Raw genomic sequence first — 19,178 nt, forward strand, 5'->3', positions numbered from 1 at the left:
GAAGTTCTCAGTGACTTAGGAAGACAATTCGTTTCGGATTGCAGGAAGAAAGTGTCTAGACTCCTTAGTATCAGTCAATTTACCACTGCGCCTTATCATCCCATGTGCAACGGTCTCGTAGAAAGATTCAATGGTACTTTGAAGACGATGATGAGACGGCTGCGTGTAGAAAACTCTAAGCAGTGGAACAGATATGTCAACGCTCTGCTTTTTGTATAACTGGAGGTACCACAAGAGTCTACGGGGGTTTCTCCATTTGAAATAGTTTGTGGGAGAACGGTGCGGGGACCGATGCGAATACTTCGCCATCTCTGGACGCAAGAAGATGTTGACAAGGAAATTTTCGTACTACTTATCAATATGTCTTAGAATTAAAAGAGAGGCTTGAACATACTACACAAATAGCACAAGAAGAATTACGAAAGGTACAACGATATCAGAAACATTATTATAATTTAAGAGCAAGACAGCGCCAGTTTGAAAAAGGTGACATGGTCCTTGTCCTATTACCAACGGAGACAAACAATTATTGATGCAATGGAAGGGACCGTACTCCGTAGAAGAACGAACTGGGTCGAACTATTATAGAATCAACGTGAAGGGCAAAGTCAAAACCTATCACGTTAATCTTCTAAAGAGATGTCATGGGCGAAGTGAGGAGTTGATTCCAAAGGCAGATGACAACGTAAGAGGACCGCTGCTGGAAACAGTATGTTCCGCTATCGTCGAAAACACGGACGGCACTCAAGAAGCAGCGGGCAATGACGGATTATTAGAACTCGGAAATTATTTCTGCACAGAATACTTTAAGAACGTGAAGTATGGAGACAGACTAATCAAGGAGCAAATGGTCGAAGTCGTCGGATTAGTTCGAGAGTTTACGGGAGTGTTTACGGATCTTCCTTGGACAACGACCTTGGTAAGCCATCACATTCGTTTGATGACAGATTTGCAGGGTAGCAGCAAACCTTACGTAGTTCCATACAGTGTGCACAAGTCTTTGCAGACGGACATTCATAAAATGATGGAAATGAAGGTGATACGTCGTCCAGAGTCGCGCTATGCATCACCACTGATCGTGGTACGCAAGCAAGGTAGGACTAACTGCATCTGTGCAGATTATGGCCTACTTAATCGCATCACCATACCAGACCCTGAACCGATAACTCCGATGGTAGAGCTCGTGCAAAAGCTTGGAAAAGGTAGATTCTTTATCAGGCTAGATTTAAGTAAAGGATACTGGCAAATTCCCGTCGCTGAGGAAAATATAATATAAGCGAAACAGCTTTTGTTAACCCTCATGGATGTTATGAGTTTCTAAAGATGCCGTTTGGGATGATGAAATCAAGTGCGGCACTCGTGCGAGCAATGAGGAAATTGTTTCAAGGGATGGAAAAGGTAGACTCATATGTAGACGACACCATACTTCACACACTGACGTGGCAGAACCACGTAATTGTCCTTCGTGAGGTATTGGAGCGAATTCTAAGGGCAGGCCTGACATTGAGACCGTTAAAATGCTTGATCGGAGCTGAGGCTTTAGACTTATTGGCCATCACATTGGAAAAGGTATGATCAAACCAAACGAAGAGAACATCTCTAAAATACGCAGTGCACCGTGACCCACAACTAAGAAAGAGCTTCGAGCCTTTATAGGTCTTGCGGTGTTTTATAGAGATTTCATTACCAACTTCAGTGCGGTGGCCGTACCTCTGACTGATCTTACCAAAAAGGGACAATCCAACAAGATTGAGTGGGGGAACCACGAGAGAGAGCATATACATCGCTAAAACAGGCAGTGACGAGCAGACCTGTGCTACATCTTCCCGATCATGACAAGCCATACACGTTGCGTATCGATGCATCAGAGGTAGACGTCGGAGCCGTCTTACTCCAGGTTCATAATGGCAAATTGTTCCCAGTCGGATATTGAAGCAAGAAGCTTACCGGAGCCGAGCGAAAATACTCGGATATCGAAAGAGAATGTTTGGCTGTGGTTTGGCAGTAAAAATACCTATGCTACTTGTATGGTCGCGGGTTCACTATTCAGACTGACCATCAACCTTTACAGTATCTAAGCAAGGCTAAGTTTATCAACGATCGCGTAAAGCGCTGGGCTTTATACCTTCAAGGATTTAGAATGCGGATCGAGACCATCAAGGGGCGAGATAATAATGCTCCAACTTTCTCATTCGTTTGCTTGACGACGGTGACTAGGAGTGAAAGTTGAAGTCCCGAAGTTTCAACTTGGAGGGAAGTGGTGTCACGTGTCAACAAGCGACTATTTTTGGGTTACTCAAATTATCATAACGTTTGGGAAAAGGGGGAGGTACTTACATTGACTAAAGCGAAATGACTGAATGCCGGTGCCGCTCACGTATATATTCTACTGACTAGTATGCCAGAAGTAGTAGTTCTACGGTATTGTTAAATTTAGTGGTGCGAGTTATACGCATATCTATGGCTTTTGTCTATTGCGTGTCTTCCGCTTTGTGTGTGTACCGAGTCTAGCCTTCCTTCAAACGACCCGTAACAGCTACTATATAAACAATACAGTAGGAACAAGCTGTTGAAGAGGCCGAGGGAGACTCTGAAACACTAAATAAGACACTATCATACGAGGGCGTAGCAGTTGGTACGTGCTGTCCCGGGAATGTAAACTAGATACAGGGAATTTGGGCGTCGATGACCCGGGGTTCCACGTGCAGAGGTTGGCAGGTATGATCTATGTCTTGTGTGTAAGAGGGACTCTAAGAGCAATACACGATCCTGACTCTTATCAGCAGCTTCATCGTCTCTTAAACACGCCGGTCACTTCTAATATGTAATCGTAACGAAAATCGATATTCGACAGTTATAGAGTTATCTAGAGCTTGCGAGAGACGTCCAAAGGCATTCGTTAACTTACTATAGTAACCATCATGCGCAAGTCGAATCCTAGTCGCTCAGTGCTCTCACAGTCGATCCGCCAAGTGCGCTACGGCGCTTTATTTATTTTCTAGCGAGGGCATCCGCGCTCCCGCAAAAGAGTGCACGTAAATGGTTGAGCACTCGAGGAAGAAAGCAGCAAATAAATAATCATATGTACGTCCTCGGACAGTCAGATACCCGATATCGGAGACTGCAGTGTATGGGTACTCTAAAGCCACACAGACATCCTTTTTGGATTATCGCATCGATGTAGAAGCTCTCTTCGAATTCGCGTGCCTAGTCGTTGCGTGGGATGGACATTCTGAAAGAATCGACTACTTCAAGAGAACGAGCGTGACACACACTACGACATTTACCAAAATATGGTGGGCACACTATTTGCCTGTACTGCAATGGTGTTGCCGAATTCGAACTCCTCAAGAGACAGTTTTGCACCGATCTTTTCCACGAACGACTACTGGCAGTTTGGAGGTATGACGCAGCTAAATACAAGACGTTTTTTTTCTTCGGAATTATAGTAACATCAAACGTGCTTTCAGTGCACCAGAAATGTTTTTCTCTCTTTCTCTAACTTGTAAGAACTATAGTGTGATGCAGTTGTCAACTATGCCTAGATTCTGTTTAGTGCATGGCCACCACTATAACATTCACAAAACTCCATAACACAAACATTGCACACGCAATCTTATCAACCAAGCAAAGACATAATTTGAAGTACTCCGTGTCTCAATTCTATCAAGTGATTTCATGTTAGTTGGAATAGATCTTGCCAGGTCTTTGCTGTCAAATGAGCTCTGCGACATCTCAGTAACCTTGAAATGACACAACATCTCATGAAGACATAGTAGACAGAACTTGTTTGTGTGCATATTAGTGCAGGCATTTTGTGCCAAATTTTGAGTCAATCTTTAATAATAAACTAATTGCAACACAAACTTTTTCAAGTGTTTCCTATATAGAAAAGTGTCCTCTATAACATACCTAAAGTCTTAAGGAATATCTGCAGGGGAAGTGTCCAAAAGTGGTCATACGCTAACATACTTGTTGCCGATTGTACAACATCTTTTATCGTATACACCACTGTTTTTGTAAAATTGTAAATGTGTTTAAACTTTCTGAATTTTTTTCAACTACTTACCTGTAAAAGGTATAAAGTATAATAAGTAAATAACGGATTTTTGAGATGTAATAGCTACTACAGTCAATAATTATTATCTGTTCAATCAATGTTATTTTCTTCTTTTTCATCATCATGATCATCATCATCATCATGATCATCATCATCATCATCATCATCATCATCGTTATCATCATCATCATCATCGTTATCATCATCATCATCATCATCATCATCATCATCATCATCATCATTATCATCATCATCATCATCATCATCATCATCATCATCATCATCATCATCATCATCATCATCATCATCATCATCATCATCATCATCATCATCATCATCATCATCATCATCATCATCATCAACATCACCACCTTTATGTGTCACCCGGTCTGAGTTTACATAGCCAGATCCTCTGCAGTTGCCACAGGCAGGTAAGCATTTCATATTGTGCTTTTTGCATGTACATCTTAATGTACTGCAATCAGTCTGACAATTAGACCTTATCATACGTAGGAGCTCATCAGGAGCTGGAGGCAAGTCAGGTTGAACTGGCTTAAGTCTTTCTTCACTCTCTCTCCACCCTCATGCTACTGGCGTAAGTTCAACGTCAGAACCTTCCATTGTTGTATCTGAAAGTAGACACGGAGACTGTGGTACTTTGTTGCATCTGAAGTGGATGGCAGAGTCTGTGGTTGAATATGAGATGTTTTGGTAGCCACCTTCTCGCAGAAACACGTATAACGCAGCGAATCAAGTCCTTCTGCAGGTTTCCCATTGTACAAACAAACCAATGCTTGCAATCCTGCAATAATAACATCTTTGAGGAAGCTGTCTGTGCAACGAACACTTTAGCTTGCTCTCGAAAGTGTATACTAGATTTGAACTTCTTAAGGGAAGTTTCTTTTCCAATGCCACACAGGTGGAAGGTTGTATCACATCCAAGGACGGCATGCAGAAGAGCTTGTGAGTGCATGTTTCAGGACCTAGCTGTTCCTCGACAACCTGGATGTTCCACACGCACGGATTCTTTGTGCTCTTTCTTGTCTCTGTTTGGAAAAACACTCTGTGAGAGTGCAAGCTTGAGTGATAGCACAACAAGATGAGAAGGTCTGTGTCATCACCAACTAGAATAGGGGTCGACATTGTCACAGACTCCACTGATTTTTGTATAATTAGCAAATCAGCATCCCCTGGACCATGATGAACTTTGCAGTTGTTTATCTCTAGTTGATCTCCGAACATTTAGATGAACTGCTGCTTGTTGGTCTTGTTGGCCAAAATCTTAGCCTTCGACATTGTAAGCTTCATATTGCTGGTAAATGCTACAGTTACTCCAGCATGCCCTTTTGTTTGTCTTCTATGCGTTGTGTCTCTGTGGATTTGTCACTGTAGCCATCAAACACGACAACTGCTTCCCCATACCTTTTGAGACATACCTTGCGTACACTGAGCCTATCTCTTGGTATGTTGCCCCTCGATCGCATCCATGGGATGTGCTGAATGAGTGCACCGCCATCCAGCACATACTGGACCTCTCCAGTTATCTCAGAAATGTCTGGTGCCAATAGGTTTTAGATGGCATTTGCCAGCACTGGCTTCAGTGGCTCCCGAAGCAATAGTGATGAGTCGAAGAGGTCTGGTGGATAACTGCATTGCCCATATACCTGAAGACGTCTTCAAGATTGTCAGTTGCCTTTGCAGCAATTATCGTAAATCTCTGGAAAGTTTTGGGTCAATCTGCACTGCAATGCCATCAACCTTGACTGCATTCTTTGTGTCTAGAGTGATGACCCGGTCTTTCTTCTTAAATTATACTCTGCAGCAGTCTTTCCCTTCTTTCTAACCAGAATTGCATTTCCAACATCTTTTGCCTTGTCAACATTGATGGTGCTGTGTGCTCTCCTGTAGAGATGCTTTCTAGACTGGTGTTGGAAGTGAAGGGGTTCATATCTCGAAGATACCTGAGAATTTTGTGGGTATCTTCTTTTCCAGTCACGAGCTTGTCTAGCCTTGGTTATATCTTTGTTTTGCTCTGCTGTGTTGTAGCTAACCCCAGTCAGCCCTTGCATGGCACAGTTCACATTAACACAAACTGGCTTAGACAACAACCATGTCAGGCGTTGCTGCTCAGTCACCCCTCGTCTTCTTGTGAGACCCCCGCTGGTCTTCAGGTTTCTCATGAGCACCTGTTCGATGATGAGATCTAAGGACAAGCCAGCCCAATAACGATCACTTCGTCTCGCCACATGGAGACCTTCTCGAAAATGTTGATACACATGTGGCTGCTCATTGTGGAGATTAGACATTCGCTACAGATATATCCATGCAGGTTTTGTGTAGTGGTTGTGTCCACATGCGGCCAAGTAAGGGAGCATTTCTGAAGCAGTTTGGAGATGCGATTCCAGTTACAAGTACACTCTGCCCGAATATACTTGCAAAGTATATCAACCATATGCATGTGCTGCAACCAAAGTGTAGCAGTCTTAGATGACTACAGGCAATTAGTTTCTCTCTGAAGAGCATCACAGATTCTGGTTATCAAACTAGACTGGCAAACTTGATCTGCAGACATTGAACCTTGCTTCACCTTCTCGCAGAGAACAGCAGCTTCATCCAGATCTGGATGTCTATCAGACTTCTCGTGCGATGAAGTTGTAGCCACTAACAACTCTTCTGTTTCCACTTTCCTAGATTCTGGGTCATCTGAACTTCCGTGTACAGTCACATTAAATGTTTTGGCTAGCACCAAGGCACCGAGAACTGCATCAACAATAAGATACAATATGATACAATCTTCAGACACCTCTAACGCGTCCATTGCCACATTGACAAATCTAATATTCCCGGGTGTACGGGAACTTGACGCCGGCTACTCTCTGTAATTTTGGTCATGGTCTGAAAAAGTGAGTAATGGAGAAGCAAAAAGGGTAGACTGTTTTAGAGGGATAATCGTAACCTTGCCAGAGCGGTTTCTACATGAGAACACGACGATAATTTGAAAACGACGGCTAATCGCCGGTGGAGATGCCTTGAACAAGTCTCGAGTGAAGTATTTGTTATTCACTATAGTCTTTCTACAGTACCCAATGCGATATCCGTGTTTCAGTTGAACTGTAAGTTAGACAAAGAGATAGTTTTGGAGGTCGCGTGATTTGAATGCTACCAGAGGTGATACGCTCACTTCCCCTCAAAGAATTTACTAACACTTTTAGTATGTTATAGAGCACACTTTTCTGTGTAGGAAACATTTGAGAGAGGTTCTGTTGCAATCTGTTCAAGGTCAAACCATATGATGCCTGTACTATATATATTATTTACTATTATGATTTTTCATTACTATTGCCATTATTAATTATTTTCATTATTATTTTTAACCCTAGGATAATAATAATAATAATAATTATTATTATTATTATTGTTATTGCTGCTGTTGTTGTTAGTTGCTGTTAATTAAGATAGTCCACAACTTATTACAAAACATTTATTTAGAATAAATAAATTAAAAGTTATTTCAACAGCCTCTAGGAAATGACTCTCTCTGATAAATTTGGATTTTTGAAGGAGTAAAATGGACTTTCTTCTGGGCGCACAAATGATGAACAGACGAGTACAATGATAGCATGAAAGCCACAACATAAAAGACAACACAACAGTCAATAGACACTTGGCGACAAAGAATCAGATGATGAGGGCTCTTCTTCGTCAAATTCTCTTGGAACATCTGCATCCATATGCACACATAGATATGGAACATTTTCCCACTTCCTTCTCGACGATCAACTAAACTTTGGACACAAGCAAGACTGAATATCAAACTGAGATGACGTCATGATCTACTCCTTAAATTCTTCGTTCCACTTGCTTGTGTGGATGAAGAAAACTGCCTCCACAAACACTACATGACACACAATTCTTCCCTGGGTGAACATCCTCTCCTCTCTTCCACCTGCTCATTGTAGTATTGAAAAACACTGGAAAACCTAGGACTATTCTTGCAATACAAATTTTATTGTCAAAGTTAAAAAAACGGCAGTAAGAGTAGGCATAGTTGTCACCTACCTCTAGCTGTTGCAGTAAATAGAATCCAAGAACTACTGGTAAATGCAACTACAACTAGAAACGCGACCCAGATCAAGAAAATCGCTGAACAGACACAAGATAATCAGTTCTAGTGGATTGCAAATCGAGAAGCCCACCAACTTATTCTCAGGCGCAGAAATGTGGTCTCTACACACTTCCCCGTGCGTGTGGACGGTCGATAGGTGGGGCACTTTGCTACACCTGAATCGGCGAAAAACGGCAGTGCACACAACATCATACATCAAAAGCATCGTTAATTCGTGTCTTCTACTTTTTGCATGCATTTCAAACAGAAATAGCCCAAGAGACAAGAGTGCACAGACAAAGAAGTCACGTACCCTCTGAAGGTGTTCGCGCTCCTTCCCATCTGAAACGCAGTTGATTCCAGTCAAACTCGTAGAAATGATAGATATTTAACAATATCCATAGTTTTAGCACACGTTGCTGGCTGTAATGGTCCTCGTCTTTGCTAAAACGATCAGGCGTCTCCGCTGCAGCAAGCGCATAATCCCCGGATATTAGAAACTAAATTTTGACCTCGCTTACGCAAATAACGCACTTGGCGGATCGACTGTCCACATCTGATCGAAGGCCAACATACGTCAATGGTGATCTAGAAGTGTACACTACAATATATCTTAGCCTCAGATTGTTGGAAGAATATTATATAATTACAACACAACTTGATTAAGAAAGACTTGCTCGAGTTCTGCAGATGTCTCCAGCGTAGCTCTAAACCTGCCTGCCTAGACTCATGGACGTAAGAGACATACGCCGTCAAATCTCAGACTGTGTTATCACTCTTCTCAACACAGTAACTTGAGTTGCAAACCCTGTACGAGTCTATAGAGCCACGCCTTCATAAAATGGCGCCCCTCTCAGGTCTCTAATTATTTGCAAGAATGCTGATTTCACGTGAGCCAATGATCACGCATCCATGAGCGGCGTTGTTATTGAGTGTCAAGTCTAAGCTATTTGCGTGGAGCCTTTTATGTCGTTTGCTAGATATCATGGCTGAAAGACAAACGTCAGGAATAGACAGAGAATGGGAAAAGATGAGGCCCCTCACAACGGAAGTGGCTAAAGTTCTGTTCCCACGCCGAAATCGGCTTGCTTCTTTGCTATACAGTGCGAAACTCCTTCGTGGAGACGAAGAAGAAGTATTTGCGCGATCGGATAAGTCAGAAACAGATCTAGCTGAGGACATGTTGCGTATTCTTCGTACACAAGGTCCTGGATCATTCCATGCATTCTGTGAAGTACTCTTACAAGTTGAAGATGGCGCATTAAGACATGTAGAGAAGCTTCTTCGTCCAGACTCTCAAGGATGCAGGCAGCGTACAGTTGGAGAAGAAAGGTTACACGAAACTTCACGTGGAAAGTTCGATCCACCCCAAGGTTTAGTTTCTACTAATACAGGTATCAATTTTCAGTGTTTCTCTGTGCACGTGTCTGTTTAGTAAATTTTGATTCGTGTTGTATGAATTGTGCATCCAAATAGTGATGCTACTAGTACATGAACAACTACTGTAGAATGGTATTCCATTTAAAATAATTATTGCGTTTTGTTGCATTACATCTGGATTAAACTATATGACTGGCAAATGATAGAAATTTTTTACTGGTAACAGAACAAAGATCAGAACAGCTATCAAAGAACGGCGGAGCGACTGGCAAGTTGGGGGCGGGGCTTGAAAGTGATGTACATCGGAGTACATGAACTACAGTGAGCTTTCAGTAGGCATTTTCTGTCGGAACGCGCTTTCTGATGTTAAAAATCTTTAACTTAGTAACCTTTCTTAGACAACAGAAAACGCTTGTACACATCTATGTAGTTTTGCTGAACATTGTTATACTGCATAGAGTACGAAATTCAAATATTTTTTTCTAAAATTTCTTTGCAGTTGTTGATCGTCAAGTTGGAGGGCATAATTTTTACATTTACTTAGTAAAAAACTCTCAGAGCCACCTAACGCTCGACTATAAACGGTACAAATGACACTTTGTTTTGCGTCTATGGCCTTTGGCTTAAAAAGAACCCCTAATTACTGTCTCTCTGTAAGATTCCTTTGCAAGCATTGTGTACAGATATTCAGATATGAGAAAACGTTCTATTTATAATTATCTTGTAAACGCCGGCTGCATGAGTATGGGATTGCAGACAAATTTGACAGCTGAACTCTCGTGTCAGTTTGCTACTTGTCAATACTGTACCTCCACGTGAATAATTCTTTTTGCTGCTGAACAATTTAAGTAAAATATATTATATTTGCTTTGTTAAATTAGAACTAAATATTTCGTTACAACTAATTGTGACTTTTACGATAAATAAATAAATTTAGCGCGTTTTGCTAAGTATGTTCAAATCCATTATTTGTAATTATTTTGACCAATGGGCTAAAGCATTGTTACGTATGCACGATCAAATTGTAATAATAATTATTTTAAGCAAATTGAATTAACACATGTATAATAAGATAAATTTGATAGAGCGTTCCTGGCGTAAGGACTTTCAGTCTACGGTGATGGCAAAGAAAACAAAAGAGAACAATTCAAACAACAAGCGCACGGTCGTGCTGATCGGTAGGACGGGAAATGGAAAGTCAACCTGCGCTAATGTCATCGCGGGTTGTAACAGTGACGATCCCGAACAACAGCTCTTCAGAGAAAGCGATGGAGCCGATAGTGAAATGAGAGACATTATTCAGAAGATGGTACGTGTCACGTGGAATAAAACCGTATACGATTTGAACATAGTTGACACAATCGGGCTCGGAGATACCTCATTGTCTGAAGAGCAAGTGCTGAAACGTCTAGCAAAAGTTTGTTATATGTGCAAGGAAGGATTGAATGCTGTCTTCTTTTTAATCAGTGGTAGACCGACAAAGCAAGACGCTTACGCATGGGATATCATTTCGAGAGTTATTTTCACTCCAGAAATATGCAAGTGGACGACAATCATCCGAACCAAATTTCCCCAATTCATGAATCCTGAGAGGGTTTCTGCTGATATGGCTGTTCTGAAAAGGAACAAACCAGGCTACAGAGTCACGTCAATGGTAAAGAAGGTACTGCACATTGACAACCCATCGTTACTTTACACATTCGGACAGGAAACACGCGCCAAGTCACGAGATATGCTGCTAGCAGAAATTGCTCTCTCTGACCAAGTTTACAAACCGGTAGAGCTAGATCAAGTAAATGAGCGCATCTCGACTTACATGGAAAAACAGTCTGAAGCAGACAAGAAAACAGAAAGCTGATGGCGGATTACGCAAAGAGGGAAGACGAAGCAGAAGCCGAACTCCTCCGCGAAATGAACGAAATGCTCAGTAAACTAGATATTGAGCATCATTGTGCTAGACCTCAACACTTTTGCATATCGTAAGCATGCACTTGCGTTTTTGCATGACATTTCTGTATTTGAAAGATTATTTATATTGTTGGTATTATAAGCGTTGCAACTGACTATGTACATGCTTGCAATACAACCATGTAACAGTCACTGACTAAGATACATTTGCAATTGATCAAAGTGTACAGTACAAAATGCATGTTGTCACCGTCAGTTACTATAGCTGCTCAACACATGCAGCGTTACCGAATCGCCTCTGTTTTACAAGTATGGTAGCTTAATTAAATGAAGAGCGCGGAGAACAATTTGGTTAAGACAAATATTTGCTAAGCGCATTGCTGCCTCATAAACCGAAAGTTAGAGTGTGAAAGCAAATCTAGAGAAAATATACCGCTACTAAAATGTGCTAATCTGTGAGTAATTGCAGATAACCAAATTAAGATTAAAATAATAGCATATATATTATATTATATGTTTCAACACAACAAATCTACGATACAGGCAAATCCCATGAACTAAAATTACTGTCATTATTGTCTAACAACAATCTACTGAGAATCATGCGTGCATTATACCACCACAACTTGACTGACAATTGCTGCAACAGATTATTTAAAGTCTGACTAAAAGGAATAGTATTAATTAACAAAAACAGTTTTAGATGCTATAGTCTTCAATGTATCTAAGCTGACATCCGACCATGACCCAAATGATTCAACTGCAAGTGGAAAGAAGAGAACACCAGATGAAAACACTTGGGTGTCATACTTCATACACTTTGAAATTTCTCCTTCTAAAGCCGCAAAACCGGCGTTGATTGCTGAATGCGACACAAATCTTTGCTGGAAAGAATTACACACGGTTGCATCAAAATAAGCCGGGCGGCCAAACAAAACGTTTGGATGATAGACATCGACTATAGTTGTCTGAAAGAGATCTTTGTCTCGTCCAGTTCCTTTATCGTCTACTAGCAAAGCTTGAAAAATGACATCTCTCAATGCATCATGATGTCTAGAAAGCAAAGAAATCTTCCGGCAACCAAGAAGATGATCACCAAACTTATCCAATACTTGGCCACAGATGCAACGGACAGCATTTGGAGGTGAAGAAAACAGTGGAAGACCGAGCCAAAGGTGAACAGCAATCGTGAACTCATGGCGACTCATGGCAAGCCCGAGATTGGGGTTGGAAATGGCTGTAAGCCATGCTCTGGCATGACGCTCAGAAATAGTGTTCAACCTGGCTTTGTCTCTAGTAGAACAAGACTCTTTAAATAGATCAAAATCCCATTTGTCCACTTGGCTCTGAAGAGATTGCTGAGAAGCAACGTTTATCTCAGTGTCTATATGAACATTTTCATAAGTAGTAAAGAACATGTCTCTAGCCTGCGATTCACTATTCACTTTGAGAAATAGAATTTTGCCAATTGAGGAAACGCCAAGGAAACGACATACCAACTTTCGAGTGGAATAAAAACTCCCAATAAAAGCCAAGCACGAGACTCTATTAGCTAATCGTAAACCAAGACCACCATATTTTATTGGCAAAGATGCTTGCTTCCAAGCAACGTCTGCCAAAGAAGAATGAGACAGGAGTTCAAAGGCACGAAGAAGATGTTGATCAAAAGATGACAATTAACGAAGCGCTTTCTCTGCTGGCACAGTACGAAGGAGATGATTAATTTTGGAAAGAGATAAGCAACTTCGAAGGAGTTGAAATTCAATTTGAAGACCATCAATATTCATGAGATCGCATTCTGCATTGATCACTTTGAAAAGCTGATTCAGAAAATTCCTCGTTTCCATAAATGGAAGATCCCAGTAATTCTATTCATTCTCCTTGTTCTGCCACACGTTGAACTTCAGGTGAAAACTCTGAAAATGTTTGATCTCCAGTGGGCCAGAAAACTTCACACTTTTTTAAGTTCAAGTAAAGACCATATTTTGGACCCTTGGATAGCAGAGAATGAAACAGAGAGACAACTGAACTTCTTTCACCAACAAAAGTTTCATCGTCTAACTACCACAGTTGTAAACGAAGAGCAGCCACTTCTTTGGCGATATCATCCAAAAGGTCCAACAAGACCAAACTGAAAAGCAGAGGACCTAGGGGATCCACTTGTTGAACTCCTGCCTTAGAAAGAAGACGGCGTTTACCAAAACGAAGTTCTCCTGCTCAGTGGTAAGACCAGACAGCCCATGGAAACAAATCAGGTGGGTCCTTATGTAGTCGATAAAAAAGCATTCCTATTACGTTAGTTAAAAGCATTCGTTATGTCGACCTTCTAACAACAAAGATTTTCTTCTGCAGAATGAGTATCAATGAAGGATCTGACTGTATGCACAGCAACTTCTAATCCTTCCCTAATCCCCACTCCGCCTTGGCCATAAGGCAACAAGAGCTCTTCAAGACGAGGTCTAACAGATAGGCAACATAATCGACTTGCAAGATACCTAATTGTTTCACCAACTGCAATGGATCTGAACCCACCAGACTTCTTTTTCAAGGCAGTGAGAGGTGCACCACAAAGCCAAGGAGCAATTGTAGTGGGTAGTTTTCCTGCTATGAGATTATTAATGAAAAATGTAAGGCTACCCAGACATGATTGACCTGATGGGGCTATTGTGCCACAAATAGCATCCAACAAGTGTTGTGCACGAAGCTGTGAAGCACCAGGGCTCGACCCTCTAGGTTAAAGCTTTAAGACATTCCAAAACCTGTTTACTTTCAATTACTAAAGGTGCAGGCATCTCCATAACAGTGGCGGATCTAGGGTAGGGTTGTGCGGGTTTCACCCCTCTCCCCCCCTTTGTTGGCCTCGGATTTAAAGCACAAGGTCTTGAAGCCGCATTGTGCTCATTTCCAATATTTAATTAAAAATAACTAAGCAGATTCTTGACAAAGTGAGACATCTGGCAGCGAAACTCCAAACTCGTGACAAGGATATCTTTGTTGCGTAGGGAATGGTTCACTCAATACGCATCTGAAAGAATGAAAGCAACAAGGCAGGATATACACAACCTTTTTGACATCTAGTATCAAGACATTCTGCGACTGGCAAACAGTATTGGATCCGTTCAATCTGTTCCAAGAAAAACGAACTTAGAGCGAAACCGGAGCAATACATGTACACCTACTAGTAGTCGGAGTCCGATTGAGCTCTACAAACGATCCGTTGCGATACTCCTCCTAGACTTCCTGCTTCTTCAGATGCGTGAACGATCTATTGGTGAGCATGGTAATGTCCGAGCATTGTTGTGTCTAGTGCTTACCCTTCTGGTTCGTTCCGACGTTGACCCAATGGAAAGCCGATCTTCCATTCCCGAAGTCTCTAGAAAGTGAAGTGAGAAGGTGTAAGTCAGTATGGGAAAGCAAATACCAGGAAATGCAAGAAGCAAGGAAAAGAGAGCAAGAGTGCAAGAAGGCCATACCCAACAATTACTTAATCTTCTCATGGCCTTGGGAGCCTGTGACTCTCGGTTGTACCCGAATGTTCATCGTCTGCTATTGATAGCATGTACACTGCCTATCACAAGTGCAGAAGCAGAGACGTCATATTTTCTACTGAGGAGACTGAAGACTTATACAAGGTCTACCATGGCAGAGGAGCGTCTTGCACACCTATCAGTGATCGCCATGCATTACAAAGACCGGTTACTAGCAGACGAAGTTTGTACAAAATCATCAATGGAGATTGTTCATACAGCCTTTGTTTGAAAGAGACATAGTTGCACCGTAGTTTACTTAACTTAATTAACATTTATTTAGCATTAGTCTATGCATAATGAAGTTAGATTGTGTTAGACAGTTTTGATGATTTAGGGAGTTTATAACATGACGAACATGCATATATATATATATATATATATATATATATATATATATATATATATATATATATATAAATACACACACACACACACACACACACACACACACACACACACACACACACACACACACACACACACACACACACACACACACACACACACACACACACACACACACAAGCATGTATATATATATATATATATATATATATATATATATATATATATATATATATATATAGTGTATGTATATACATCTATACCTGCATGGACAAAATTATAGGAATACCCCACTATGGGTATGTAGTACAGTCAAAAGCATGCTAATCCGAAAAGCGCTGTGCCAAGCCCGTCCGGATTAGTGAAGCTGTTCGTATTACCCAAAATGCCAAAACACGTAGCCTTGGAGATCCAGGCTTTGCCTCGGACACCAACACCTCTGGCGCATTAACGTATCTCTACACATATATCATGTTTGTGGTAAACGACACGGCTGCGACGACTAAATGTACTTCTAAAATAATGTGACAATCAAGATTTAAAATAGTCAGATACGCTTGTTTGCTGAAAGCTTACCGCAACCCGGCCGTATCAGCTGCCCACTAGGATCTGGGTACGGAAAGCAGGCCGGGTGTCAAGCGTAATTTTGATTACCGAGGATTCGGTTCATCAGTTCCTCAATGCCGAGTGTTGCCGCCTCTCACCCTCCTCATTACGTCCAGACGTCGCGGAACGCTTTTTGCCAAGATCCGCACACGCACGGCTGCTGCAAAGGACTGGAATCTGCTGCCACGCCTCTTGTAAAGCTGCAGTTATTGGTTGGCGACGGTTGGCAGCAGTTTGGATTTCAAGTCGCAAGTACTCAGTTCGATTGGCATCAGGCGATTTTGGCGGCCATTCCAACAGTGTGACGTAATGCCAGCGTAGCTATTTGTCTTGTTGACCGAGACGTGTGAATTTAATTGGCGCGTTGTCGACGTTCTGATGGAAGCCAAAGTCGTCTCCTATCAGTGCCGTTGCGTCTGTAAGCATGAAGTGCAACTAAAAACCTGCTGGTACGCCGTAGTATCCAAACAACATTCCAGTTTCACCAGTGACCCCACACCATGCCAACACATCGATCTCCACACCATCACAGTAGCCTCGTGCTGGACAGAATTTATGAAAGAAATTCCTCAGCTTTGCGACGCCAAACAGAGCACCGTCATTTTCTATGCTGGCTTTAGACTCGATCATCTGAAAGAGAACATATTTCCTTTCATCTGTAACAATGGGACTCTGTCAAACACAACGCAACGCAGACACACGGCAGTTGCTCCATACCAGCGTACGCTAATCTACTACTATATTGTAAACAACAGAGTGTTCTATAAGCTAGGCTAATCTAATTAGCAACGTCATCACAACATCACTACATTCCTCTCGCCTTATAGTTATGACCTAGCCTTGCGAGCCAAGCCTTCCTCCGTACCCACTGCGCTACCTCACGTGCTGTTTGCATGCTCGCACGTGAGAGGAGTTGCTTCACTCGAACTGCTCGCACGGAGGAAAGGCTTGGTTGCAAATCCGTACGTCAGCTCATGACGTGCAGCGGCATGTTCACGTCACGAAACTTGACTTACTTGATTAACGTTTAACCTAACATGATTACAATGAGTGTGCGTTGAAACGAATCACCAAGGTTTGTATGCAACAATTCACCAGCCCCAAACGTACAGATTGGATTCTTTGCAACTGAGTTAAATGCAGTATGACTCCGGGTCACTTGAGACAATCTCTAATATATATAGAGTTTTTAAATTTCAAACTCAGGTAACACTATTATCCCAAGTTGCTTACTTCTAGAGCAGTGAGAAAACTACTCACTAGGGACTGTGAAGAGAGCGAATGCTTTCTTCTTCATCTTACTCACTTCAATTGAAGTTGTCCAAGAACTTCGGACGTTCAGATGCAGCCTAACCAATCGGCAGCAAACTTGAGCAAGTGTGTAACCGCGCTACAAGGGCAACTGTACTGTTCAGTAGTATATAGAGTGCCGGTTCTGGACCACTTGGATATCTCCAAGACAAATGTCCATTTTTCGTGGTTTAGTATTTCACTTGGATCTCTCTAATACAAATAGCTATTTTTGTCATCCTACTCCAGCTATTTCACTCCTTCACCCACTGTCTCCCGTTCGTGAGTCTAAAGTATGTATATATCTTGTCTATCCGGTGTCTTCCCTCGTCTCGGACGCGCACCCTCACTCGGCGCCCGAGACGCGAAAACTCGTGTTGAGCGTCGCATTAGATGTGATCTATAGTATATAGCACAGCGATTATATCTTTGAGAATTCTTACCGCTGTTCAAGCGGTGCGTTATCATAGCGAATCTCCTGCCACTTTTCCTATACATTTTCAACGACGGCTAGGAGTCTACTGGTTAGGTGGTCGAATGCATCCCAATGAAAGATTTCATTACAGACCAGTATTCCTTTTCTCCTAATCAAGTCATGACCATGGCTGCCACTTGTGGCCATACCGTTATGGGGCATCTGGCTCGACAACTCAGCGCCACTCGTATCCAAGAGGCTATGAACATGGCTGCATACGGCGGTTATATACACGTCGTGCGATTGTGTCACAACTATGACAAGGTCAATCTCGAAGAAGTCATGGTATGGGCCATGAGGAAGTCGTCCGTTTATGCCGAGAATTAGGAGCCACTGATGTTGACTCGGCTATGTTATGGGCCGCAAGTGGCGGTCAAGAAAACATTATGCGCTCGTGTCGTGATTGGCGTATCACCAATTTCGATCAATGCATGGCCTGACGCTGGCCATGAAATATAGTACGACTATGTCACAAATAGGGAGCCACTAACATCGACAAGGCTATGGTGTGTGCTGAATGCAAGAATCACGAGTCCATAGTTCGCCCGTGTCGCGATTGGGTAGCCAACAAGATCGACCGGGCTATAGCGTATGCCGCAGAAAAAGACCATGAATCTATCGTGCGACTATGTCGTGATTTGGGAGCCAACGACGTCGACATGGCTATGGTAGGTTGCATACAACGCCCACGAATCTATAGTGCGCCTTCGTCACGATTGGGGTGCTGAAGCATTCAACGCCGCCATGGCTCACGCCGCCAGATACGGTAACATTAGGATCGTGATTCTATGCCATAGATGGGGGAGCCACCGACCTCGAATGGGCCATGACATGTGCCGAAGAGGAGAATCACGAACAAATCGTGCAATTGTGTTACATCTGGGCCGCTATCGATTCAGAATGAGCAGACTCATTAACATCATCACCATTAATCCTATAGAAAGGATATGTTTGGTTACTCGGATGTCGGTTCGTCGGTCTTCTCGTGGAAACCGGACATACAACAAGGCTCGTCGCACGACTAATCTTTCAATGGTGACATCTTTGTCCAAGAATTTTGATGGTTTCTCTACGTCCAATTTCTATGGAAAATCTCAGCGCACGCAACTCCGAGTCGAGGGCTTCATCACGCGATAATCTTTTCTTCGTGCAACTGTAAAAGGTAAAATAGCTCCTTCTTCCGAAGGGCACACTCGAGCGCCGTACCACCGTTTTGATCTTGCTTGAATATCTCCAATAGATACTTGAGCTCCTTAGCGGGCGCATTAAAATCGCGCAATCCACTATCGAGCGCCACCGCACTGATATGATTTTGCCGTACAAATGTAATAGGTACTCGAGTTTCTCCATAGTTATATAAACGGTTATATATAAATGTTGCGTCCTACTAGAGAAGTAAAATACCTTTAGCTATAGGATGTTGTGTACGTGCAAAGCAGACGATCGTTACGGCATTGGCACCTGCCACGAACAGTGAGA

The 19,178-nt window shown here is 42.3% G+C and overlaps 1 protein-coding gene across 1 annotated transcript; it reads left to right on the top strand.

Moving 5' to 3' along the window:
• Nucleotides 1–9,072: 9,072 nt before the first annotated feature.
• On the top strand, nt 9,073–11,638 carry LOC134183423 (uncharacterized). Its single transcript, XM_062650953.1, has 2 exons — nt 9,073–9,559; nt 10,631–11,638. Exons 1-2 carry the CDS (start codon nt 9,151–9,153, stop codon nt 11,401–11,403), a joined length of 1,182 nt encoding a protein of 393 aa, XP_062506937.1. The 5' UTR covers nt 9,073–9,150; the 3' UTR covers nt 11,404–11,638.
• Nucleotides 11,639–19,178: the final 7,540 nt, after the last annotated feature.

The sequence above is a fragment of the Corticium candelabrum genome, chromosome 8 (assembly GCF_963422355.1).
Source record: "Corticium candelabrum chromosome 8, ooCorCand1.1, whole genome shotgun sequence".
NCBI lineage: Eukaryota > Metazoa > Porifera > Homoscleromorpha > Homosclerophorida > Plakinidae > Corticium > Corticium candelabrum.

Excerpts from the sequence above, each read along its gene's own strand:
- LOC134183423 (XM_062650953.1), top strand. The coding sequence starts at position 9,151 with ATGGCTGAAAGACAAACGTCAGGAATAGACAGAGAATGGGAAAAGATG. Across the intron at positions 9,560-10,630 it reads TTTAGTTTCTACTAATACAG|AGCGTTCCTGGCGTAAGGAC; the intron begins GTATCAATTTTC and ends TAAATTTGATAG.